General features: G+C 38.4%; 1 protein-coding gene and 1 long non-coding RNA gene across 4 annotated transcripts in view; one reads left to right on the plus strand and one right to left on the minus strand.

The window, feature by feature from the left end:
• Positions 1–26,731, plus strand: part of WDR64 (WD repeat domain 64) — a 157,610-nt gene that overhangs the window by 117,434 nt on the left and 13,445 nt on the right. For 2 of the 3 annotated variants that reach the window (XM_050771065.1, XM_050771076.1), the window contains 9 exons: positions 3,995–4,128; positions 7,179–7,280; positions 8,379–8,448; positions 9,442–9,478; positions 10,496–10,635; positions 12,812–12,917; positions 17,740–17,798; positions 20,997–21,106; positions 25,535–25,720. In XM_050771065.1, the coding sequence (XP_050627022.1) occupies positions 3,995–4,128; positions 7,179–7,280; positions 8,379–8,448; positions 9,442–9,478; positions 10,496–10,635; positions 12,812–12,917; positions 17,740–17,798; positions 20,997–21,106; positions 25,535–25,720 (944 nt within the window). Of the gene's footprint in view, positions 1–3,994; positions 4,129–7,178; positions 7,281–8,378; positions 8,449–9,441; positions 9,479–10,495; positions 10,636–12,811; positions 12,918–17,739; positions 17,799–20,996; positions 21,107–25,534; positions 25,721–26,731 lie in introns of those variants that run through there. The other variant, XM_050771087.1, reaches the window with a different exon arrangement.
• LOC126943011 (uncharacterized) overlaps positions 1–26,731 on the minus strand; it is a 189,330-nt gene that overhangs the window by 100,759 nt on the left and 61,840 nt on the right. The gene's annotated exons all lie outside the window — the stretch shown is intronic.

Consider the following 26,731-nt stretch of genomic DNA (forward strand, 5'->3'; position numbering starts at 1 on the left):
CCGGATGCATTTTCAATGAGCAGTAATACTTTGAAAGGAATCTTTTTTTTTTTTTTTTTCTGAGTAAAGTAGCTGTATATGTTGAATTCAATAACTTAATTTACCATCTCTTTAGAAAGCTATTTTTGTGATATGCTTACACCTCCTCAACAAGGCAGGCGCACGTGTGCATGTCTGAGGGATGAAGTGTTGCGGGCATATGTTTGAGGCTGAAGAATGGAGAAAAAGAAAACTACACCTTTGTGTTCCTATAGAAATTTAAACTAATTGTTTTTTTAATGAGGATCTTGATTAACTTTATTGATTTACTCTAATATTAGAGTATTCTAATCAAACCATTTGCACTTTTCAGCTTTCAGAGAGATAAGTGGTCAGACACTAAAGAATGGAGGAAAACTGCAAGTTACAGCCAGAGCAACTGAGAAAAGTCTTCAGTTTTTTTCTCCCTGACCTTAGCAAAACAACCATAATATAATTTATTTCCTTTTTATTATTATTAACCATAAAGCTTCCTTGCAAAAAAAAATAGAATAATATAGATGGTTTTATGGAATTTGGAAACAATTATTTTATCACAGAATGGAGAGAAACTGTATTAGTTTTCCTCATACTGAAACAAATGTCAGTTTGGAACTGCAATTTGAATGTCATTCATTGCTAGTTTAAATGATAAGTAGGTTTTTTCTTAGCTAAAAGTCCTTTGAAATCAATATATACAGTGACTATGTCATAATAACGTTACCATGTAATGTGCACAAAAGACAGAACAAAATGCATGTCCTCATAAAGTCTAGCCTACTTCCCTTTTCAACTCCACATATCATTGGAAGCACTAGGTTCAATTATATGTATCTGATATATGAAATCTTACTTATAGCCAATACAAACAGAAAGAAGATGCCTCTAGAGTGAGTCAGAACCAGGCAGTTAGCAAATAATTGCATAGGTACCAAAAAATGATTGCTCAGAAAAAAAAGAAAAGAAAAGGAAAACTATTATGATAAATTATAAAATAAACTATTGAAGCACAATAAAGTGCCTTTTGGGCTTTTAATGTAAATGTAAATTATCTCCAATTTTGAAACGTTTATTTTTTGTACTTATCATAATTATCATTATAGCACTTCTTTTTTGCAACAGACTTTAAAATTATAGATTGAAAGTTTGCAAAAGTCAGCCAGGCACGGTGGCTCACACCTGTAATCCCAGCACTTTGGGAGGCCGAGGCGGGCAGATAACTTGAGGTCAGGAGTTCGAGACCAGCCTGGCCAGCATGGTGAAGCCCCATCTCTACTAAAAATACAAAAGTTAGCCGGGTGTGGTGGTGCATGCCTGTGATCCTAGCTACTGGGGAGGCTGAGGCACGAGAATCACTTGAACCCGGAAGGTGGAGGATGTAGTGAGCTGAGATCGTGCCACTGCACTCCCGCCTGGGCAACAGAGTGAGACTCGGTCTCAAAGAAAAGTTTGCAAAAGTCACTTAGGAAAAAAATTTGATTGTGCATGGAAATTCTCTCCCTAAAACTCTTTTATTTAGGAAGCACTTTTTATTGAATACCTGCCACGTATCACGCACTGTTCTTAGCACTGGGGATGTCAAGATTAATGAGGTATAGTACCTGCACTATAGAAGTACAGCAGAGATCCTGGAGTGCTGGGGAGAGGGGGAGGTTTTTGAAGAGGATAATTGCCGAATTATAGCTAAAGAACTCTCAGGAGTTAGCTTGGCTCAGATAGGCAGTTTCTAGAGGGTAGTGAAAAGACAGTGAATCTCAAGTAGAAGAGGTAATGTGAACAAAATAATGGAGGTAACATATTGCATGGTTTGTGAAGAATAACTACAAGTATCTCAGTGTGGTTACAGTAATACTGGGAGTAGTAAAAAATGAAGACAAATAGGTAGGGACCAGACCATGCTTACAAGAATAAGGAGCTTGAGTATCCTGTAACAAATGGAAGGCCTTTGAAGGGCTTTAAATGAGAAATGACACAATCAGGTTTGTGTTGTGGGCAGCTCATCTTTGATACTGTTTGGATGACAGATTTGAAAGGGCCAAGACTAAAGGCAGAAGATTCAGGCAACAGGCTACTTCCTGTTTTAGTTAAAAGATACAAAGATGACCAGGCTCAGTGGCTCACACCTGTAATCTCAGCACTTTGGGAGGCCAAGGTGGGAGGATCACTAGAGGCCAGGAATTCGAGACCAGCCTGGGCAACATAGACCCCGTCTCTACAAAAAAAAATTTTTTTAATTTTTAAAAATTAGTTGGGCACAGTGGCGTGCACCTTTAGTCGAGCTATTTGGGAGGCTGTGGTGGGAGGAATGCTTGAGCCCAGGAGTTCGAGTTTGTAGTGAGCTATGATTGCACCACTGCAGACCAGCTTGAGTGACAGATCAAGATTCTGTCTCTAAACAAATTTACAATTAAAAAATAATAAAATATATAAGGTCATGACAATGGAGGTAGTGCAGAAGAAAAGGTTTTGGTTTCGGAAAATATCTAGCAGTAAAAGTAGCACAACTTGCAATTGATACCATGCAGTTGGGAGAGGAGGGTACTGAGAGAAAGGAAGGAAAGAAGGACAATTCCAGGATTTCTAACTTGAATGATGAATTGAAAAACAGTGCTAACCAATGAAATTAAGAATAGAGGACCGGGCACCATGGCTGATGCCTATAATCCCAGAACTTTGGGAGGCGGAGGCAGGAGGATTACTTGAGCTCAGGAATTCGAGACCAGCCTGGCAACACAGTGAGACCTTGTCTCCACAAAAAAAATCAAAACATTAGCCAGGCATGGTGGCAGCCACCTGTGGTCCCAGCTACTCCAGAGCCCAAGGTGGGAGGATCGCTTGAGCCCTGGAGGTCAAGGCTGCAGTAAACTGTGATCATTTCACTGTACTCTAGTCTGGGCAACAGAGGGAGATCTGTCTCTGAAAAAAAGAATAGAATAAAGAAACATGCTTAAAGGAGGTGATAAGTTATATATATTAACACTGAGATACCTGTAAAATGTCTAAGTAATTAAATGTATAAGCCTGAAGCTTGTAGGAGAGGACTGGACTAGATAATTAGGTCATTAGCATTGAGATATTTGAAACATAATCTGAGATTCCTCAGAAAGAGTTGAAAAAAAAAAAAGAAAAAGAAAATGAATTTGAGATAAACCTCCAAAGTATTAATATTTAAAAGGCTGGCAAGGGTACCAAGTAGGAAACAGAAAAATAAAAGTCGCAGAAACACAGCAAAACCAGCAAAGCCTGGAGTCGAGGACATCAGGAGAGTAAGGAGTTTCAGGAAAGGGAGAGCAACTGAGAGTGGTAATTGACAGTGGTAATAGACCTCTCCTCTTATTTAAATGTCACTCTTCTATGCTCCTGTGAAGTCTTATGCGTGCCTCCCTCGGATACAGCACTTTCACATTGCACCATAATCAACACTTTATCTGAGTACTTTAAACTATTATAAGTTTCTCTAGATCACAGATGTCCTACTTGACTTTGTATTGCAAGTATCTAACATAGTAGATATCTAACAAATATTTGAGGCAAGACAATTGAAAAATATCTTAATGATAAATAGGAAAAGCTATCACAGAGTGTTACAGAGCAGAAGCCAATGAAATTTGCTGAGTGAAAGAAAAGTCAGTAAGTGGAAATGATGAATGTAGAATATTCTTTCAAAAAGTTTGAAGGGAAGAGGATGATGGGAAGTTAATCTAATAGTCGGTAAGAAAGAATAAATAAGGCTGAGAAAAAGCAGCCGGTAAATAGGAAGAGTATATTTTTGTTGCTTTGATGAATTCTGCCAGTTAAAAATTTTCGTGCAAGAAAAATAAGATTTTACTAAATTTCATGCTCTGATATTAAATATATATATATAAAATAAAGCATTTTGTTTTAAGTTGATGACAATTACAAAGTGTACACATGGCATTTATACCGCGAATCATGAATACTCTATTCATAGTGTTCTGTTTCCTTCGTTCTTCAGAATCCCGCCATGGATTCATTACGAGTGAACTGCATTGATTTACTACAAGTAGAAGGGTATAATTTGATAGCAGCTGGAACCTTAAATGGTATGATCATCTTATGGAATTTTGTGACGTCTACTGTCAAAAAAGTGTAAGTTGTGTATTATCCTTAAACAATGTAAAAACTTTACCGCAGAAGAGCCAAGTAACATGCAACACTCAGGGAAGGGCTGGGCGCAGTGGCTCAGGTCTGTAAACCCAGAACTTTGGGAGGAGGATCACTCAAGGCCAGGAGTTTGAGACCAGCCTTACCAACATGGTGAAACCCTGTCTCTACTAAAAATACAAAAATTAGCGGGGTGCAGTGGCGCCTGCCTGTAAACCTAGCTAATGGAGAGGGTGAGGCATGAGAATTGCTTGAACTTGGGAGGTGGAGGTAGCAGTGAGCTGAGATCACACCACTGCACTACAGCCTGGGCGACAGAGTGAGTGAAACTCAGGGAAAAAAAAAAAAAAAAAATACCACCACCACCAACAAAAAACCTCAGGGGACAAAAAAGCAATACATAAAAATGGTGATAACTTTCAAGGCAGGCCTTCCTGGAAGTTACATTCATGAACGGACTATGTTCTAAGTTTCTGAATCCCAGGATGATATAAGTAAGGTGAATTGTAAGCATCTATATTTCCAAGAGCTTTGATCTTTACTATTCTCACCAAGTATATGCTTTTCATGTGTGATCTTGCCCAAATTTATGACCTCAACAAATAATTGAAGTACATAACAACTTCAAACACTAATCTCTCTAGAGCTTCAAACACATATAACCAACTGCCTACTGGCAATTTTCATCTGATCGCTACCATCTGATCACTACCAAGACCCTCAAAGCTAAAACATCTTCCCAACCTACTCCCCACTCCCAAACTTCTCCCATTCCCGTATCCCCAGTGCCACCACCATCCACTCAGCCACCAAAGTCAAATGGTGAGAAGACTCCTGGGTAGCATGTCCTTCTCATTCACCACCTCAACACGTCTGATTTATTACAGGTTGGGGCTAACAAGGGCCAATGTGGTAGATGCAATTATTCCTCTCAACCAGTTAGATTTACTCTGGACTATGGCCAAGATCTTACCCTTCCCATACCATCCACTTTTCAATTTTTTTTTTCCATTTGTTGCAAAGGAACTAAAGTAACACTGAAAGATTTGTTTGGATGGATTGTAAATAATAAGTTCTCCGCAGCTGTGTAATTGGAATCTATGCAAGGGCCATGTGTGGCCACCCTATGGCAAGGGGGTTTGGAAAATTTTACTTGCAGATACAAGACGGCCAAGAACCTTAACAATGAATGAAAATAAAATCAAGTTTATCTAAGCATTTGGGGGACGGGAAGATGTATAAAAGAGGAGAGAAGGGAGAATTGGAAAGGACAAGAGAAAAGAAGAGGAAAATACAAAAGAAATGTCTGCCCCTCTATTTACAGTATTTAACATACTGCTGGTCTGTCTGCTCCTTCCCATCCAAGTCTGAGTCATTCCTTTTAGCCAGTTTTTGAGAGGAAATAATCATTTCTTCTTTGGACTATGGACTTCTTCTCTTTGAACCTTTAATTGAAATAGCTGTTTCTGCAGAACCCCCTTTCTGCCCCTCAGTCCATATACTCCTGGATCCTGCCCCTGGAATTCCTGTCATCCTTCTGTTCCTTCACTTCAGCCCATGCCCCCAGCCTTTTCTCACACACTGTGTACCTGCCACTTGATACCTACACCTGTCTGCACTGCAAACTTCCTCTCCTTCTTGCCAATGCTTTCACGCTGTGTCAGCTTATGTATGACTCCTTCCTAAGAAGGGAAGGCAGATAGACTGAGAAGACCATTATCTCGATGCCACACCCTAAAGAGGGAGGCAACACTCGTGATAATAAGCCCACTTTAAAGGTGAAGATCCTCCTTATTAAAGTGCCTTGTTATTTTGCCAAGGGATGCATGCATATCCAACATCCAATCAGAGGAAAACAACCAAGTATAGTGTGGGTCATACACAGTGTCCCTTTCCTATAGGCAGATGATTATATAAGACAATTGACTTCGAATCAGCGCAGTATTTTGCAAAATATATGATTTAGCACAGATCTGTGGAAGGTCATTTAGACCCAGCTTTAAAGGTTCTGAAACTGAAAATGGTTTCCATATTTGCAGTAGAGTCATCTCTTTGTCTACCTCAAACTTCGCCTAAGACCCCTTCACCAGTCAGAGGACATAACTCTTCTCTTCCTGCTCTAAGCGTCAGGCTTTTTGAGCCCAGACTTAATATTATTCTTGCTAATTAATAATCTACTTCATGATTCAGCTCATCTGCACAATAGAAATCTCTAAAAAAATTTGAGCTCAACAAGTCATCAAGCTCGTAGACTTCTCTTTTGAGCTTGGGTTCACTTACCAGAAGTAATTTCCACTGAAGAAAAAGGGGAAATTTGGCTGTAAGATCTATTTGCTATAACAAATGTTAAATGCAGCTTTAAGAGCCAAGCATGATGTTTCAGTGCAGGCATTTAGGGACTATTCCCCTGTTCCTAGGATGGTGCCTAGAAAGTTCAATGTTGACCTTGGAATCTGGGTCAACAGGAGACTGGAGCAGCAAGAGCAGTGTCTTTACTGGACTACCTGTTCTTCTCCACTCCATTATAAGCTCTTCAAGGGTAATAATATTTTATTCAAATTTATTACTCCACTTATTTAAAAAATATTAGAACTCTACTATTTAAACTGTATGAGACCAGCCAGGCGTGGTGGCTCCCATCGGTAATCCCAGCACTTTGGGAGGCCAAGGCAGGAGGATTGCTTGAGCCCAGGAGTTCAAGACCAGTCTGGGCAACATAGTGGGCCCCTATCTCTAAAAGTAAAATAAAATAGAGTTTTATCCAGGGGATTTTATAGAAGTCCATTCTCTGATCTAAAGGTAGGAAGACAAGACCGGTTAGTTGAACTAAAAGACTTTTAAACCGCTAACGATCATGATTTAACAGAACCTTGTTAAAAATGTATGTTCAAACTCTACTTCCATGCATTTTCTTTTCGTGTTCAATAATATTAGCATTTGAGGAATTGTTTAGCTCTGCAGGGGATATACAATCTTAGTACTGTAAGCTCCATAATTTGTAATTTCTTACCATATAAATATATACTTGCTTCCAGGTGCCGACTTGAAGATTACTTCCCTGTAAACCCGGACTTGCATCCCAAGCACTTTAAAATTAATGACATACTGTTCCTCTTTCGTACCCCTGAATGTGCAAGGTAACTCAGTACTTACTGAACCAGTAATACTGTCTGGGACTTAGGTGGCTGGTACATTAGGTTGATGCAAAATTAATTATGGTTTTTGCTATTGAAAGTAACAGAGTTTACTTCATCCCAACTTTGAGGGGACACCTAAAAAAAGACATCAGTTGGGTTGACACGTGGCTTTAGCTTTCTTCCCATTACTGTCATTTTGGAGGCGAGGTTCTCCTCAGGGATTTGAAGTGTTGTGTGGTCCCCTCACCATGTCAGCCTCACAGCACCCTTTATCCCAGTAGCAGAGATGGAAAATGCTAACTTGGCCGTACTTTTCGCCAGAATCTAACACTGCTGTGAAACAGAAGGAAGGACTTGCAAGGTAGGTATGGAAGGTCATATGGCCGGAGGTTTCATCCACCATCCACTATAACTGAGCAATTGTCATCCATTTCTGAGAGAGCAGGGGATTTAAGAAAAAGTGTTTTTCCTATTTGCGTGAGAGCCCTGGTTTGCAGGCAACAGACAATGCCACACATAGCTTTGGAGAGAAATCAGAAGCTTCTGTGCTGGTTTGGGGTCACCCAGAGGTCAGCCAGAATGTAACCCCTTCCCTACCCCTTGGCATGAAATTTCATCAAAACTGTTCTGAGAATATTTTGAGGACTTATTCCGTAGACATCTGCACCAGACCTTAAGCCACTTTCAGCCGATTTCAGTGGAGTGCCACAGACTAGGATCCGGTTAGAACTAGACATTGACAAGCAGGAAGTTAGACAGGCTTGTAAGGTCCTCCCACCGCCACCCTACCCCCTGCCATTTCAGTGTAAGAGCCTCTGGGACTAAATCTGGCCTTTGCAGTGGGATAGCCAAGACTTTTATTTTCTGACCCAGGGAGCAACAAACCTTATTTCCTGAGGTTCCCCAATAGTCTCCACCAATATCATAGTGGTCAACATTTATTACACAAAATATAAGGCATGATTTGTTTCCTGAGTGGCTCAGTATCCACAGATGATGAAAGAAGCAATCAGCTAAAATTAAAGCAGAGAAGCACACCCTTTGAGTATGGCAGAATATCTTAACATTTATCCTTGGGCTTCCCCCCTCCCCTTACAGGAGATCAAGTCAGGATTCCATATGTTCTTCGTCCCAGTGTGAATCCAGCAAAGGTCCACAGAGCAGTAAGGTAAGCAAGACACAGAGAGAGTCTATCTTCCTGTCACAACGTTGGCTCAAAAATAGTGCTATTGCGCATTTGAGCCCCTCCTTTGACAGAAGGTAACAGTGGAAGAATTCTGTGTGTGCATGCATATGTGTAAAAATGCATTGTTTTGCCAAAAAATGCGATATCTAAGTTGTTTTTTCAATTTTATATATTTTTCAATTTTTATATATTTTTTCAAAGCTTTATATCTGTGAATAATCAATATACAATCACAAATAAAATAAATCATGCATGTTATTTTGATACTTACAAAGTAATGAAGTAATTTTAGACTATCTCTTTTGCTAAAAAGTAAGTGCTCTTTTGCTAAAAAGTACATATGTCACAGGGAGAAGAGACAGCAGGTAATATAATTACATTACAACATGTACTGTAATGCAGTGGTTTTCAAACTGTGTTCTCAGTTTCAATTTTGTATGTTTTTATGCTTTACATTTCTAGTTAGAATTGTGTTCGAAGGAAAGTTGTCACTGAAAAAATTGTTTTTAAATCACCGGCATAGTGGAAAGAATAAACTTATATGGCAGCAAAAGTCAGACAGATTGTACTTGAACCCAAGTCCTTCTTTTAATATCTGATTAGCTTTAGAGCTGTCACTTAATCTGAGTTTCTGTTTCTGTTTCAGTAAAAAGGGAATAATAAAGATGAAGTTGCATGGTTGTGAATACAATTAGAGATCATGTCAACCAAGAACCAAGCCTGCATTAGGCATTTTTAATTACTCTCGTTACTATGCTGGTACCTCAACCACTAGACGAATGTTGTGTTATGAATTCTCTATTTCTGGACATGAAAATGTCTGCAATACAATTTTTTCAAAAAAAATTTTAAGTATAATTTTAAAATTAATGCTTAGAAATGAAAATTCAACTGTCTGGAGAATTTACTCACCCAGTATATCTCATTTTCTTACAATGTCATAGAAATATTTTCTCTTTTCCTCCCATAATTCAGGGAAGCAAGCAAAGCATACATGACAGTGAGGTTAAAGGTCAGTATGAAATCACCTCTCTTCTTTATAATGAAGCAACTCCTTTGCAACAGGGCATTTAGGTGACAGAGTATTTTTATGAATATATATATTCCTCAATATATGAATGCATTATATATATTCATATATATTCATTATATAGGTATATATAATATACACACACACACCCACATACATATACATATATACGTGTGTGTGTGTGTGTATATATATGCAAAGAATATACATATTCTTTTTGGAACCAAATGTTGAGGTGCTATAGGATTCAGTAGCCTAAATGGCAGAATTTTCATTATGATGATGCCTTCTTAAATACTAATTATAGATTTTAAGAATCCAGAATATTACCGAACTTCTTAGTCTCCAGCCATTTTTCTAAAACTTATACTGCATTTATGAACCATTCTGTATGTGTAAGATTTGTGAATAAATACCTTGTGTGAGCTGTTATGTATAGTATAGAAGCTTTTGCAATATGATCAAAATAAGCTTTTTATATTTTTTCAGTGATCCAGGATTCAATTTTTTAATGCTTTTTTTGTCCTTTGCCCCGACTGAAGTTCTCTGCGTTAAAAAAAAAAGAAGAAGAAAAAAAAAAATGTGTTGCTTTTGCTATTTTCTTGTCTGCCTTCTGTTTTACGTTCCATAAAAATTTGGAATTCCAAGTATTGCAAATTCCATGATAGCTCTTTTTTTTTTTTTTTTTTGAGACAGAGTTTCACTGTGTCCCCCAGGCTGGAGTGCAGTGGTGCCATCTCAGCTCACTGCAACCTCTGCCTCCCGGGTTCAAGCAATTCTCCTGCCTCAGCCTCCCAAGTAGCTGGGATTACAGGTGCCCACCACCACACCCAGCTAATTTTTGTATTTTTAGTAGAGACGGGGTTTCACCATGTTGGCCAGGCTGATCTCAACTCCTGACCTCAAGTGATCCACCTGCCTTGGCCTCCCAAAGTGCTGGGATTACAGGCATGAGCCACCGCGCCTGGCCTCATGATAGTTCATTAATTTCTCGAATAGGTGAACAAACAGATGTCACGGTGGGAGAACAACAGCCAGTGGACAAAAAACACCCTGGAAGTGCCAATTTACCAGAAGCCCAGCCGCCTATCCTTGTCACTGCTCATGAGGACGGACACCTCCGCTTGTGGACTCTGGAGGTAATGGAACCCAGCAAGTCTGGGAATAGGAAAGAATGGGAAAGATAAAAAGAATCATTAAATGAATCTTAACGTTCTTCCATATGGCATCCAATTCTAATATTTTTTCAACTTTCTAGCCAAATTGCTGATTTTGCAGCCTGTTTGTTGATAATGCTACCCAAACTTTACGAGAGAAGGGTTTTGTAACTCCAAAGATCAAATCATCAAAACTGCTAACTTAGCTATTTCAAACCGCTCCCTCTTTTTGGAAGCCCTTCTACTTCTCTATCAAACACATTACAGATAGATACCCACATTGGGATAGATACCTGCACACAGATAGATACTCGTATTGAGAGAAGAATGTTCAACCAGTCACGCAAGCCTCACAGTCAGGAATTTCCGGGAAGGCCTTCACCTTTGGCACACTGCTTCAGTCTCATCCCTTATGTCCCTAATAGAAGCAGGAAAGGTGATTCCGGCATGAAGATTTACTAGAAAAATCAGTTGAGTCTGCTTGTAATTCTTTTACTTGGGGGGAAGAGGGCATTAGTTTTTGTTTTCTTTTGTTTTGTTTTTGAGACGGAGTCTCTCTCTGTTGCCCAGGCTGGAGTACAGGGGCATGATCTCGGCTCACCACAACCTCCACCTCCTGGGTTCAAGCAATTCTTCTGCCTAAGACTCCCGAGTAGCTGGGGCTATAGGCAGGTGCCACCACACCTGGCTAATTTTTGTATTTTTAGTAGAGACAGGGTTTCACCATGTTGGGCAGGCTGGTCTCGAACTCCTGACCTCGCGATCCGCCAGCCTCGGCCTCCCAAAGTGCTCGGATTACGGGTGTGAGCCACTGTACCCGGCCGAGGGCATTAGTTTTGATGGGTTCATGCATTCAAAATATTCAAATCTTTCTTTTAAATTGAGCTATGAATATATGCCACTAAATATCTTATTGGATATTTAAATAATATTAGAGGATATTACTTGTGTATTAGAGTAAAAGAATACAAGAACACTGAGATGTTGAGTGTACAATAAGTTCTTAGTTTACCAGACAGTTGAAAGAAGGTATTGCATCGTATTGAGTGTCCTTCAACATTTTACAAAGAAAAATATCACTTTCATTTACCAGAAGATTTAAAATGATTTAGGGTGGAATTAAGAGGACAGAAGATGATGAAAGGAACGATCCTGAGTAGCCTGAGGATGATGACAATGAAATCCTTAGAAAAGCAGAGGAGGTGACCTCGCTTGTGATAAGGCTCCTTCCTACAGAGAAACTCAGAAAACACAACTGTTTTATGTGGCAGATAATGGGATCCAACAACACAGAACTGCAAGGCTTTCTGCCAGATAAAACTCTAAGTCTACCAGTAGATCCTAACTTATTCGTGAAAACAACTCTGGTTTCAAAATATAAAGTATTCTAACAATAACTTTCCTTGAGATGATCTTGGTATTACAACAATGCCCCCTTTTATTTTTCTAATACAGAAATGAAAGAGTAAAAGAAATAGCAGAAGAGATTATGTCCAAGCAGTCTAAGGAAAGGAGTAGCATATTTGAACTCTTCACAAGCTTTGAAGTTGATGATGTTTATTCTCTAAGCAAGATAATACGTGTGAAGTCTTTCCCAGTGCTGGCTTATACTGAGCACTGAAAAACAACCTGTTTGAATTTAAACCTCTTAACAATTCTTTGTCTTGCACCAATATTAAAAAATAAAGATTTCTGAAAAGGCAAATATTTCTGTTTAAAACAACTGACATATACTTAAAAGTGTATCTCCCTTCTCAAAAGAATGTCTAAAAAGAAAATATGTCAATGCCTGCTTGAGTTAAATTTAAAAAGAAGAAATAAAAAGAAAATATGTAATTGGAAAGAAAGTCTGAGGAATTACATAAAAAGGGTCATGGGGTATGCAAAAACAACCCCAACTGTACAGACAGTCTATAATACTCAGAGTCTAGATCCTTCTAATTAACAGTTGTTCACACCTTTAGAATATTTAATTTTGAGGAAATAAGTCCGTATGGATAGTTTCAAATGATTTTCATTACGAACAGGGGGATCGTGGTTCAGTAGTAGAGAGAACTCTTGAGATGCATTATTTACATAGAAAAATCAATTTCAATATTAAGATTTTATAAGATTTACTAGCATAGAAAAAGTTTTATTTACATTTTACTTTATTTAGGGAAGGCTACTGAAAGATATGCTACCTTTCACAAAACATTCTGCCATTTCTCTGACATCGCTGTATACCGATTCATGTACGAGGATACTACTGGCTGGAAATGTGGGTGAGTCATTATTACTCTTACATATCCAGCCACAGGCATCTTAATAATGTACATGATACAAAAAATGACTTTAGGAAAAATACATGGTATATATTGAGACAAAAGAGAGACTAAGAGGTATGCTCAAGCCTGAGAAAGTGTTATGAATAGCCTGGTGAATAAATAGAATAAATGAGTGTCAGGAGAACCTGTTTCATTCCTAGCTCTCCATTTAGAGCAAGGCATTGTCTTCTTCTGTGTTTAAAATGAGTATGCATCTACCCATCTGTGTAGCTTACTTTTTTGGAAAAAAAATATAAAGTTTTAATTTTTAACATTGAAAGTGTATGTTTCATTAATCTTAATTATTAAAGGAAGTCGTGCCATAAATTAGAGAAAAAAATGAATGATTTTTTCTCAGTAGGGGACTTTATTTTTTATATTTATTATAATTAATATGGTCAGTCTTACTTCTTTCATCTAACAAAATTCTTTTTTACATTCTTCCTTTATGCTTCTCTTCTGTCATTTGAATTAATCCTAAATTTTCTTTGCTTTCCTCTCTCCTATACTTTGAAAGATTATGTGTGTATGTGAATGCAGATGCATGTGTAAAAAACAGTTTTTTATTTTACTAGCATTTATCTTTAAGTTTTTCAAAACAATTAATCAGTTAGAATTAGAATAAAACAGCATATTTTCAGTTAAAAAGCTTAGCCCCCTTTCACTTTCTCTTTTCTCTATATCTACCCCTTTGCTTATTGTTGTTTTGCTAATGCAATTGTAAGATTTGCATCTAGATTAGATCTGCTTAAATGCTTACATTTCACATTTACTTATTTTTCATACTTAAGTTTTCATATTCTCTTTTATAAACACTTTTCTCATTTCAAAATTTGTTTTAATTTTTTTTTTTTTTTCAATTTGAGACAGAGTCTATCTCTGTTGCCCAGACTGGAGTGCAGTAGTGCAATCCTGGCTCACTGCAACCCCCGCCTCCTAGATTCAAGTGATTCTCCTGCCTCAGCCTGCTGACTAGCTGGGATTACAGGCATGTACCACCATGCCCAGCTAATTTTTGTAGTTTTAGTAGAGATGGGGTTTCGCCATGTTGGCCAGGCTGGTCTTGAACTCCTGACCTCAAGTGATCTGCCTGCCTCGGCCTCCCAAAGTGCTGAGATTACAGGCGTGAGCCACCGTGCCAGCCTCAAAATTTATTTCATAAAAAAGTTACAACAAACCATTTCGTACTGTCAACTGAGTCGTCTGGACCTTGTTGAAAATAATGTCTACATTCGTATATAGTATTATAAATAAATTTAAGGTTATCCCTGTTTTTCCTGGAGTTTTTTGGTGTTTGTTTGTTTTTGCTTACCACCAATCCTTTTACATTCTGATATTCTTACACTTCTGATTTTCACTTATCTATCTGTATAATTTATATAGACACTAATTCTTTTTACAGAAAACTTGTAGAGAAAGCTAAGATCAAATTTTGTTTCTTTCTAAAAACAGCCTGCTTATTCTTGCATTAACTTTGCCTACTATGTGGCAAGCCTTTTCTGACAAATACAGAGAATTAAAATTTGAAACTGTCTATAGAATTCCCAGCACGGACCTCTATTAGGGTTAGTCCTCTCTTTGCCTATGCCTAGGATACTTTACTATTATACAGCCCATTCTCATCCTGAAATTTGTGGTTTCTGCTTGTGATCCAAAAAATAGAGTGGGTTCGGGATCCAATCTGTCCTCATCTACATTATAACTAAAGTGGACTGCTCCTAGATTCTGCTATTAGGCTTTCTTTTTCTCTGCCTCAGTAGATGTTAAAAGAACTTCTTTGAAGTCTGCTATCTATTCACTAGATTAAATCGGATATCCTCAGGCATCATTACATCATTAGTTGCCTTTAAAAAAAAAAAAAAAAAAAGACAGAGAGACAAGGTCTGACTGTGGGCCAGGCTGTAGTGCAGTGGTGTGCTCATAGTTCACTGTAACTACCAACTCCTGGGTGCACGTGATCCTTCCACCTCAGCCTCCTGAGTAGCTGAGACTACAGGTGTATGCTTTTTTTTTTTTTTTTTCCCCTGTAGAGACAGGTCTTACTTCTTTTTCTATTTTCCTAAAGTAGAAGCTTAGATTGTTGATTTTAGATCTTTCTTCCTTTCTAATATATGCACTGAATGCTATAAATTTCCATGTGAGCAATGCTCTCGCTGCATACCACAAATTTGGATAAGTTGCAATTTCACTTTTTTCTTTTTTAATTAAGACAGAGTCTTGCTCTATTGCCCAGGTTGGAGTGCAGTGGCACAATCTCGGCTCACTGCAATCTTCGCCTCCCAAGTTCAAGCAATTTTCCAACCTCAGCCTCCCAAGTAGCTGGGATTACAGGCACCTGATACCATGACTGGCTAATTTTTGTATTTTTAGTAGAGACAGGGTTTCACCATGTTGGCCAGGCTGGTTTCGAACTCCTGACCTCAGATGATCCACCTACCTCAGCCTCCCAACGTGTTGTGATTACAGGAATGAGCCACCATGCCTGGTCTCACCTTTATTTAATAAAAAATACTTTTAAATTTCCCTTGAGATTTATTCTTTGACCCAAAGAATTTAGAAATATTCTACCTAATCTCCAAGTACTTTGGGATTTTCCAGTTGTCTTTCTGTTACTGGTTTCTACTGGCCTGAAAACATACATTGTATGATGTCTCTTCTTTTAAAGTTGTTCAGGTGCGTTCTGTCGCCCAGAACATGGTCTATCTTGAGGAATGTCTACATGATTTTCAGAAGAATGTGTGTTCTGAATGTGTGTGTATGAAGTAATCCACAGATGTCAAATATATTCAGTTTATCGATGGTGCCATTGATTTTAACTATATTGTTAATGATTTTCTACCTGCTTGACCTGCCCATTTTTGATAGAGGGGTGTTGAAGTCTCCAACTATAATAATGGATTAATCTATTTCAACTTTCTGTCCTATAAGTATGTTGATATCTATTATTAGGGGCATATACATTAAGGATGGTCAAATCTTCTTGGAGAATTGACCCTTTTATCATTAGGTAATGCCCTCTGTTTATCCCTGATAAGTTTTATCACTCTGAAGTCCGCTCTGTCTGAAATTAATACAGCTACACTTGTTTTCTTTTGATTAGTGTTAGCGTGGTATATCTTTTTCTATTCCTTTGCTTTTACTCTATATGTATCCAGATTTAAAGTAGGTTTTTTATACACAACATATAGTTGGGTCATGTTTTTAATTCACTCTGACACTCTCTTTGTTTTAATTGGTGTATTTAGATTGTTGGCATCTAAAGTAATTGATTATTGACACAATCGAATTAGTATCTACCATATTTGTTACTATTCTTAATTTGTTGCCCTGGCTCTTTATTCCTGTTTTTGTCTTCCAGTCTTTTTCTGCCTTTTGAGGTTTTAACTGAGCATTTTGTGTGAATCTATTTTCTCTCCTTTCTTAGCATATTTATTATACTTCCTTTTAAACTTTTTTTTAGTGGTTGCCCTAGAGTTTATAATGTATATTCACAATTAGCCTGTGCCTATTTTCAAATAACATTATGCCACTTTGTATCTTATAATACCAAAGTATTCCTAATGTCTTTTATCTCCTGTATAATTACTATCATTCATTTCAAGTATTTATGAGTTATAATTATCAAATACATTGTTGCTGTCATTATTTTTAACAAACCATTATCTGGTAGATCAATTAAGATTAACAAAAATAAAAGTTTTTATTTTATCTTCACTTATTCCTTGTCTTATGTTCTTACTTTCTTTATGTAGATCTGAGTTTTTTTTACCTATATCATTTTTCTTTTTTCTGAACTTCTTTTAACACTTCTTGAAAGGCAGGCCTATTAGTGACAAATTCTCTCAATTTTTGTTTGTCTGAGAAAGTCTTTATTTCTCCTTTACTTTTGAAGGTTAATTTTGCAAAGTACAGAATTCTAGGTTGGTCAATTTTTTCTCTCAACATGTTAAATATTTCATTCCACTCTTCTTGCTTGCATTGCTTCTGAAAAGAAGTTTGATGTCATTCTTATGTTTGTGCTCATTTTTTTTTCCTCCATGTGGCTTCTTTCAAGACTCTTTTTTATACCTTTGTTTTCCTGCAGTGTAAATAGTTTAAACGTTGAGGTGTAGTCGTTGTTGCTCTTTGATATGTAGTTTTTGAAACTATCATTTAAATTGCAGGCTGAATATCTCTGTAACAGTTTGGATTCTGTTTGGTGGTATATTCATTTCCATTACCCTGATCTCTAAAAGAACTCTAAGTGGGTGAAGCAATCTCATTAAGACTTACCAAGACAGAAACAAAATAATTTCTACACATAAAAATGAATATGGGCCAGGTGCGGAGGCCCATGCCTGTAATCCTAGCACTTCAGGAGGCCAAGGCAGGTGGATCGTCTGAGGTCAGGAGTTCAAGACCAGTCTGTCCAACATGGTGAAACCCTTCTCTACTAAAAATACAAACAAACAAACAAAAATTAGCCGGGCATGGTGGCAGGCATCTGTAATCCCAGCTACTCAGGAGGCTGAGGCAGGAGAATTGCTTGAACTTAAGAGGCAGAGGTTGCAGTGGGCCAAGACCATGCCTTTGCACTCCATCCTGGGCTACAGAGTTAGGCTCTGTCTCAAAAAAAAATACATAAATAAAAATGAATATGAAATTTCTACTTTCATTTCTGTTTTCTCAGATTCTGTTTTATTCAGCATTATAAATGCCTAAATCAAAATAACTTTTGGATAGTATTGATTCAGATAACATGATATCTAATTAAAGATTCCAATGTTTAAATTTTATACAGAAGGACATGTTATCCTTTGCAATATTAGCTCTTTCCTGGATCCACCTCATGATGAAAAGGTAAGAACTTCAGTTCTCCACTTTAATTTATGAGTCAGCACATATTTATTGAGCATTTTTCTGTGCTAGACACCATAAAGGATAGAAGTAAAAGACTCTCTGTTGTCAAGGCACATACACTGTTGAAATTTGAGCTACATGACAAATAGCAATGGTCTGCTGGTGAAAAAGGATGAAGAAGTGAGTGCGGGAGAGGGAGTATGCCAGCCACTGGTCACTTCGCATCTTCTTCATGTTTTGACTTATTTGTGAGAATTTATATAGCAACCCAGAGTTAGAAAGAGTTCATAGATTATATAGTCCTCCACAGTCAGTTTCTATATCTTATTCTTTATAAGATATTCCATGACCTTCCTTGCAAATCTAGGGCAGAACCATTTAAGAATTTTTTTCTTATTTCTAGTCTAAATTCTCCCTAACATTAAAGCACATTTTATTCTATTTTTTAAAATATTATAGCAAGGAACAGCTATTTTAGCATAGCCCTATTTTTCTTTAACACATCAGATCAAAAGCTAAATATTAGCTTAAATAGATACATTTCATTTTTGGATCACAAGTATTAACAAGGGGTTTATGTTTATTAGGATTTGATTCCTTGCAGAGTGTCTCAGAATAGTTATTGTTTCAAATATTGTTTCATTTGATTAACAGAGTTTTCTTTTTGTTTCAGAGAATCTATTCTAACTCTTTTAAGGTTTCGGTATTCAACTTTAGTTTGACTATCTCCACCTGCAGAGGGTAAATCAGAGAATAGCTTGCCTAGGGGCACGTAGACAGTGATGAAGTCAGGGCCAGGACCAGGGTTCTGCTTGCTAGTCCAATATTCTTTCCGTATATAATACTTATGCTATCAAACGAAAAATAATAAGGTTCAAACAACTTGGGAAACATGAAGTTTCATTTACCAGTAACTATAAATCACTTATAATCAACGCATGCTGTAAGCTGAACAAAAACAAACTGTATGCTTGAACCATATATAGGTGAAAAGTTATGTAATTGTTTTATCCTACTGTTGATGATTATTATTGTATTATTAATTTCAACAGATAAAATATCATTCAAAGCCTAAAGTTTTGCAAATGGAATTGCTATAAACTAGCAACCGAGATCTTTCAAAATTTAGAGAAAGTCTTCAAAACAAAGTTATAGAATATTGAGTTACAATAATAGTAGAAATAATTTTAAAGCATTTTCACAAATTTAAAATTAGGGAATCTTTAGTAACTTATTTTAAGTTCTTTCGTATTCAACTTCATTTCAACCTTTTCTGTACTCAGACAATGGGATCATGCCATTTGTACATGGCTGCCTATTTATAAATATACAACAAAACCATAGAACCTGGCTATAAAATGCCTCATTATTACATAGATCAACATATACCAATGCTTAAACCAGGTCTGGCTATAGATTACAACTGCAGTGAATACCTAAAAGGTCAGTCTAGAAAAAAAAGATCAATCTTGTTCTCTCCCGATATTACTGATAAAAAAAGAAGCTCCATGGTATACAGATATTCTAAAAGATAAGATAGTCAAAACCTCTCCACAGAAAGAGAGACCACACATATAATTACATATATACACACATACAGAAAGGACAATCTTAGTTTCTAATTGCAGGTTTCAATCCATTACGGGGTCATGAAATCATTAAATTAGTCGTAACCAGTATTTTTATAAAAATAGAAGAGAATGGAATGCAATGCAGTAGAACAGAATAGATCATATTGATGTACATTACACATAGGTGAAGTATCCTTTCATGAAACTTGTTTCAGACACATGTGTAAGTATATGTATATATTCACTGGGTCATGAAGCAAAATGTGTATCTTACTATAAATACAGTCTGTGTTAGAGAACGCCATCCTAAGGCAGAGAAAGAAACCTTGGATGACCAGATATTCTTGAATAGCTTTGAGATAATAAGAAATAGGTCAGGCACAGTGGCTCACACCTGTAATCCTAGCACTTTGGGAGGCTGAGGCAGGCAGATCACAAGGTCAAGAAATTGAGACCATCTTGGCCAACATGGTGAAACCCCGTCTCTACTAAAAATACAAAAAAAAAATTAGCTGGGCATGGTGGCACACGCCTGTAGTCACAGCTACTCAGGAGGCTGAGGCAGGAGAATCACTTGAACCCAGGAGGCAGAGGTTGCAGTGAGCCGAGATCACGCCACTGCACGGCAGCCTGGCAACAGAGCGAGACTCCGTCTCAAAAGAAAAAAAAAAGAAATGGGAGAGTCCAGATTTTACTTTGGCTCTCTAAAAACCACCAGAGGGAATTCAGTCAGAAGGTCTGCAAATTTAGGAGGAATTGTGCCTAGCCTTTGTTAAAGCCTAAATGAATAGAAGAGTCATAGGAGAACTCTAAACTGCCAGGACTGTCATCACATCACACTTCTAGGTAAATGACCCAGGACAAAGTAAGGTGTTAGTCCAGGCTTATCAGTGATAAAGAGGGAATATATTCACAGGGGGTGTGACTGCAGAGCAAACTCTCCAGTTAACAACTCTAGTTCACACAATTTGGAATGTCTCCCGAGGCCCATGAGAGGCCCTAAACTTGAGTATAACCACACCCTGAAGAAACAGAAAAAATCAAGCCTCATGATTTTTTTCTTTTCTACTCCTGTGACAGATGATTCATGATGTTTTTGAAAGAGAATGAGCCGAGTTTTATTCTTTTCATTAATTACTTATAGCCTATATCTCCTACCCCACACTCCCCCAAAAAGAACAAAACAGCCAGTTCTATCTCTAGACAAAATCTGAACATAGGAAATCTCCCCTTTAGCTTTTACCTTCCAGCTCTGTTTCCTTCTATTCTTGATTATATTTACTTTCAGTCCCCCTCCAACCTTCTCCTAAAGCATGTCTTTCCTCTAGTCATCTGCTCATCATCAATTAAATGAATCACTAATTCTCAGTTACATGATAAATTGCCAGAGACATAAGATACTTCCTCTCCCAGGGAGATGTACGAATTAATAAGTCTTTAAAAACAGGACTTCTGGTACCCCAACAAGCAAGAGAAGAGCTAATTGAGGCAAGGACTTAATCATCTAGCACAGATGTCTACATCATCCACTCATAAGCCTCGCTCAATGAAAAATGCTTTTGTTGAAGATTACATTTTGACTAGCATGTACTTACTCCAAGGAATATGCCTTGTTGTTGCTATCTAGAAATTCAGGCAGCTGCTTTCCTGGCGTGCGCATTCTTTGGAAATTATTCAAGTAATCTATGTAGAAGAAAAACAAGTGGTAATTACTGCCTCCATCGATGGCTCAGTAAGGTAGGCCAAGATGGCATCATATTGTGAATTCAGTACTGTGAGCATGAAAGGTAAAGGTTTTAAACTAAAGTTGAAGTCTATAGTTCAAATGCAATCTTGGTAAACTGATTTAAATAAATAAGTAAATAGATGACACAAAAGGACTTTGAAAAGATGGCCACTGATTTGGAGTTCTTTTTCATGACCAAGGAAATGTGATGTCATGTTCATCGATGTTAAAAGGTATCACAAATGCTTTTGATAAAAGTGAAGCTTTTTTTGTAGAATTATTTCAAAGAATTAAGCAAGATAGGTATCTCAGAGAGTTAGATCCAAGTCACAGAGGGGGACTCAGAATCAGAAGTCATAGAAAAGTCATAGAAAAGAGAGCAACTGATGCTGAGAAAACTGGGTAAGCTCATTATTTCATTGACACTGTGATGGATTTTGCAAAGCCTATTGTTTTCAGTTACCTAGATAATGCTAAGTACCTATACACAAAATGCTAAAGACACACACACATACAAAGAGAAAGAAAGGAAATATCATGGCATTTCTAGAAACAAATTTCTACATATTGAAATGTCTTAAAATCATGGTAATGAATTATCCCCTTAAAAGAATGAAGTTAGGTAAGATTAAGAGAGGTAGAGAGGCTTTGAAGTACATTAGAGAATTTCAATGTAATCAAAACAAAAAGGAAGGAATATTTTATGTTGCATAAAAGCTGCTGGACTGAAATTCAAGAGAGCCTAGCTAACTGTGTGGGCTTGAGGCTAGAGAGTTAGACAGACCAAAGTCATACAGTGTCCAGGAGGCACTGATAAGAATGTGGATCTTTGCCCTGAAAGAAATAGCCTCTGCACAGAATTTTACGTGGGGGAGTAATATGACCTGATTTATATTTTTGGAAGGTAATGGGTGGGGAATAGATTGCAGGGCAACAAAAGTGGGAGCAAAGAGATCAGTTTAAAGTCCAGGGTGAATGTAATGGCTTGGATTAGAGGAGCGGTAACAGTCTGGAAATAAGTGGTTTAGATTTGATGATAGCTATCCAGGAGGTAAAATCAAGAAGACACGAACTTTAATTCAAAGGGGAGCTAAGTGATAAATGTCAAGAATGACACCTGGTTTATGCAACTAGGTGAATGTTAGAACCACTCATTAAGCTACAGGGCTCTAAAAGAGGAAAATGTTTAGAATGTGGAAGGATAAAGAGCTTTACAATGTTGAACTCAAGGTGAATCTTTAGGAGTAAGGTCCTATTTGGAGGCAAAAGGTTAGAGTTACTTCCTCTGTAAGAAAGGACATCTGGGCTGAGTGTGGTGGCTCATGCCTGTAATCCCAGCACTTTGGGAGGCCAACGTGGGTGGATCACGAGGTCAGGAGTTGGAGACCAGCCTGACCAACATGGTGAAACCCTGTCTCTACTAAAAATACAAAAATTAGCCGGGCGTGGTGGCACGTGCCTGTAAGCCCAGCTACTTGGGAGGCTGAGGTAGGAGAATCACTTGAACCTGGGAGGTGGAGATTGTAGTGAGCCGAGATCGCATCACTGCACTCCAGTCTGGGCAACAGAGCGAGACTCCATCTCAAAAAAAAAAAGAAAGGACATCTGCTGTTTTATTTGCAGGAAAGAGTAAGAACATTAAATGTCATTATTATAGATGTTTTTAACAACTCAGTCCCTTGGTCTCTGCTCCAGTTTATTTTCAGCTGCCTGCAAGCAGAAGTGTTCATTTGAGTTTGTAACATACACACAGACGCACACACACGGCACAACCACATATGTACACGCCACTGTTGTTGTAAGGTATTCCTTGCCTGTCTTGGTCTGTTCCGGCAGCTGTAACAAAATACCTTAGACTGGGTGATTTATAAACAACAGAAATGTATTGCTCACTGTTCTGAAGTCTGGGATGGCCAAGATGAAGGTGCTGGCAGATTCAGAGTCTGCTGAGGGCTTGCTCTCTGCTTCATAAATGACGCCCTCTAGCTGTGTCCTTACATGGTGGAAGAGGCAGACAAGCTCCCTTGGGCCTCTTTTTAAAAGACACTAATTCCATTCATGAAGGCTGAGTCCTTGTGACCTAAGCATGTCCCATTTCACATCAATATCACCACTTTGGGGATTAAGTTTCAACATATGAATTTGGCAGGGGAGCAAAAACATTCACGCCATAGCACTGCTCACTCCAGTTATCCTTGGCATGGAGAAATTAATTTTATGGTTTCTTACAGTGAAAATCTCCCTAGATACTCAGTTCAAAGCGCCTAGATGCCAGCCATGTCCCTTTGCTAATACTCGCTGCCACTCTCTAAAGACTTAGGCAGTTTCAACGTTCTAAATCTTGTTTGTCAAAAAGATTAGATTTTAAAACATGAAACAAACATAACTGCGGCTGAACTCTGGGATACAGGACGGGTGATCCGTCTTTGGACAAAAGTTCACGGAGGCAAAGTGGGGCTCAAGGTAGCTAAGGTTCTATATCTGAGGCCCAGGAAATCAAGCTGAGAGGCAGGATCAGTTATTTGGGAGAGCTCCATGCATAGCAGGAAACACTGAAACAAAGAGACTACAATCTCTTCAGTCCTGCCTAAAGCAAAATAAATTTAGAATTGTTCTGAAGTTAGTCCCTCACCCTTCTAACTTTTACTATTAAAGGGCTGGTCTATTTCTCTTTGGTAAAGGCTCTGGCCAGGCCACGACATTTTTATAGGGCTGGAAAATTAATACATAGAAGGGATAGAAGATGCTCATGTTAATCAGGACACTGTCAAGTGGCAGAAGTCCCAAATAGATACCTCTGTTTCTGCCTCTTTCTCAGCATCTACCTCTCTGAGGCGGGAGGCTATTCAGACTTTGCAGAATCTACTCTTAGTTTCTTTAGCTTGCTTGCCTCCTCCTCCTTTTAGGTCACTGCTGCAGGGCTCATGATGATTAATTCCATCATTTGCCACTCTGAGGTTGAAATCAAGAAATAGAAGGAAGACCTTCCAAATACTATTTTATGTTCTCATATGGCCTAGGGCACACTCCAGTTAATAATACTCTGTATTACTTTCAACCACATGGGCTATTTAGAGGGACCTCTTGGAATGAAGTGATAGTGAAAAAAGGCATGTGGATAACGAGTCACTTCTCTTGCTGTCCTATTTCAGAACTCAGTTGTAAACATTAGCAGGGTATTTGCACAATAGTAGCAGTTGTGGATGGAGGTTGAGGAGAATTTGATAGTAGTAAAAGCATCATGAGATCTCTCCTCCCTGAAGTTCGGTTGATGCTGATTTGAAAAGTAGCCAGCTGAGACACAGCCCATTCTAAGACCTAATTCAACGAATACACTGTTAGTCAACAAGGGTTCTGATTAGCTTGAATGGGCAGTGTTGTTTTCCCAAAAGAAAACAGAAAGAAAGCAAATGTGGTGTACATACACCATGGAATGCTAAGCAGCCATAAAAGAGAACGAGATCATGTCTTTTGCAGGGACATGGATGGAGCTAGAGGCCATTACCCTTAGCAACCAAATGCAGTTTTATTATCCTGAAATAACACTGCCCATTTGTTTTCTAGCTTTGACAAATGGGTGTCATAAGTACAGATTCAAACTAATATTTCCCAAAAAGTTTGCAGACTACAGTCTAACTGATAAAAATGTTGGCCGGAGGCTGGACACAGTGGCTCACACCTATTAATCCCAGCATTTTGGGAGGCCGAGGCGGGTGGATCACAAGGTCAGGAGATCGAGACCATCCTGGCTAACACAGTGAAACCCCATCTCTACTAAAAATACAAAAAAAAAAAAAAAAAAAAAAAAAAAAAGATTAGCCAGGCGTGGTGGTGGGCACCTGTAGTCCCAGCTACTCCGGAGACTGAGGCAGGAGAATGGCGTGAGCCCGGGAGATGGAGCTTGCAGTGAGCCGAGATTGCGCCACTGCACTCCAGCCTGGGCGACAGAGCGAGACTCCTTCTCCAAAAAAAAAGTTGGCCGGACATGGTGGCTCATGCCTATAATCCCAGCACTTTGGGAGGCCAAGGTGGGCAGATCATGTAAGGTCAGGAGTTCGAGACCAGCCTGGCCAATGTGGTGAAACCCCATCTCTACTAAAAATACAAGAATTAGCCAAGTATGGTGGTGGGCTTCTGTAATCTCAGCTACTCGGGAAGCTGAGGCAGGAGAATCACTTGAACCCAGAAGGCAGAGGTTGCAGTGAGCTGAGATCGTGCCATTGCACTCCGGCCTGGGTGACAAGAGCAAAACTCCATCTCAAAAAAAAAAAAAAGTTTACATTTTGATTAGCTCCACAGTATTTAATAGACAGGGTATTGAACTCAAGTAAGAAATCCTTGATGGACCAGCACAAATTTACATAAATGATCTAATGAACAGAATAACTTTGACCGAATTTTCCAGTTACTTTTTCCTCCCTTCCTTTTCCTTCCCTCAGGCTCTGGCATGCCCTCAACGGACATTATTGTGGCTATTTTGGACAGCGAAGGCTCTTTGAATTATCACAGACAAGTGATTTCATTTTGCCTTGTGATGTTACTGAATATCCCATTGAAATAAAAGAAGAAAGCAAGTTCACAGAGAAGCAAAAATATGAATATCCTCTGATATTTGACCGGGAAAAGTAAGATCATTAGCTCTTCTTTAGATAAGTGTACAAGAATCAAACTGCTGAGATGCTGTGGCACTGTCCTTGAGGTGGAGGATTCAAGGCAAGAGGCCCAGAACTTTTCAATAATTTTGTAATCCAGTGGAAGGGAGATGTATTGTTTCTAAACAAAGCTAAAATTCATAGTACTTCTGGGAACATCTGATTCTTAAGATAGTAACAGAAGGGCAAATAGGATTTAACCAAAGAAGACCAAAGGTGCAATAACTCAGTGAGGGTAATCTGACCATGCTTAAAGGCATAGGGGAGGAAGGATAGAGCACAGAATGTGAGAGAGAAGCTATTTTCCGCTTTTGCAATCTTCAATCCTGGTTTTAGATGTGGTTAGGCCTTTGTCACAATGGAAGAGTTCAGGACTCTAAGGTTTCAGTATCAGCGGAGCTTAGCCCTAGATGGTGAATGTCAAAATATCTAGCCCTCAGTGGACCAGACCTGCCTGGACTGGTTACACCTCACAGACCAGCACTAAGGGAGCCAAGGAAGATGAGTCCAAATGGAAAAATCAGAGAGGGATGTCAAAGCTAAAGTCCTTTAGGGAAATCCCAAGTGCACTCAAGGCTGGAAAGACCCAAGGTCATTACCTAATTCAAAAGATGGTAGAAGGATTCTAAATAGGAATTGAAGCTAAAAATCAGAAGCCACACAGGATTTGGATCAAAGCAGGAACAACTTGAAAACAATCAAGAAGGGTTCCAGGTGATCCCTTCAGAGTGTTCAAGGACTACTTTGGCCGGCCAGTAAGGAGCACTGGAGAAGAGGCTGGCTAAGATGGAAGAGGTGGTGTAGTAAGCCAAGCTTCAAGATGCAGCAAAGTTTACCAAGCAAAGTTGCTCAGTTTTACTTTGGGCAATTGCTTAGCCTTGAATGTTCATATATCCTAGTACTTAAGACAGGATTCCAATTTGTCCATATGTGTCTTCTTCCCTACACTGTGAGTTCCTTGAAGACTAGGACCTTGTTTTATAC

Source organism: Macaca thibetana, chromosome 1 (assembly GCF_024542745.1).
Source record: "Macaca thibetana thibetana isolate TM-01 chromosome 1, ASM2454274v1, whole genome shotgun sequence".
Classification (NCBI taxonomy): Eukaryota; Metazoa; Chordata; class Mammalia; order Primates; family Cercopithecidae; genus Macaca; species Macaca thibetana.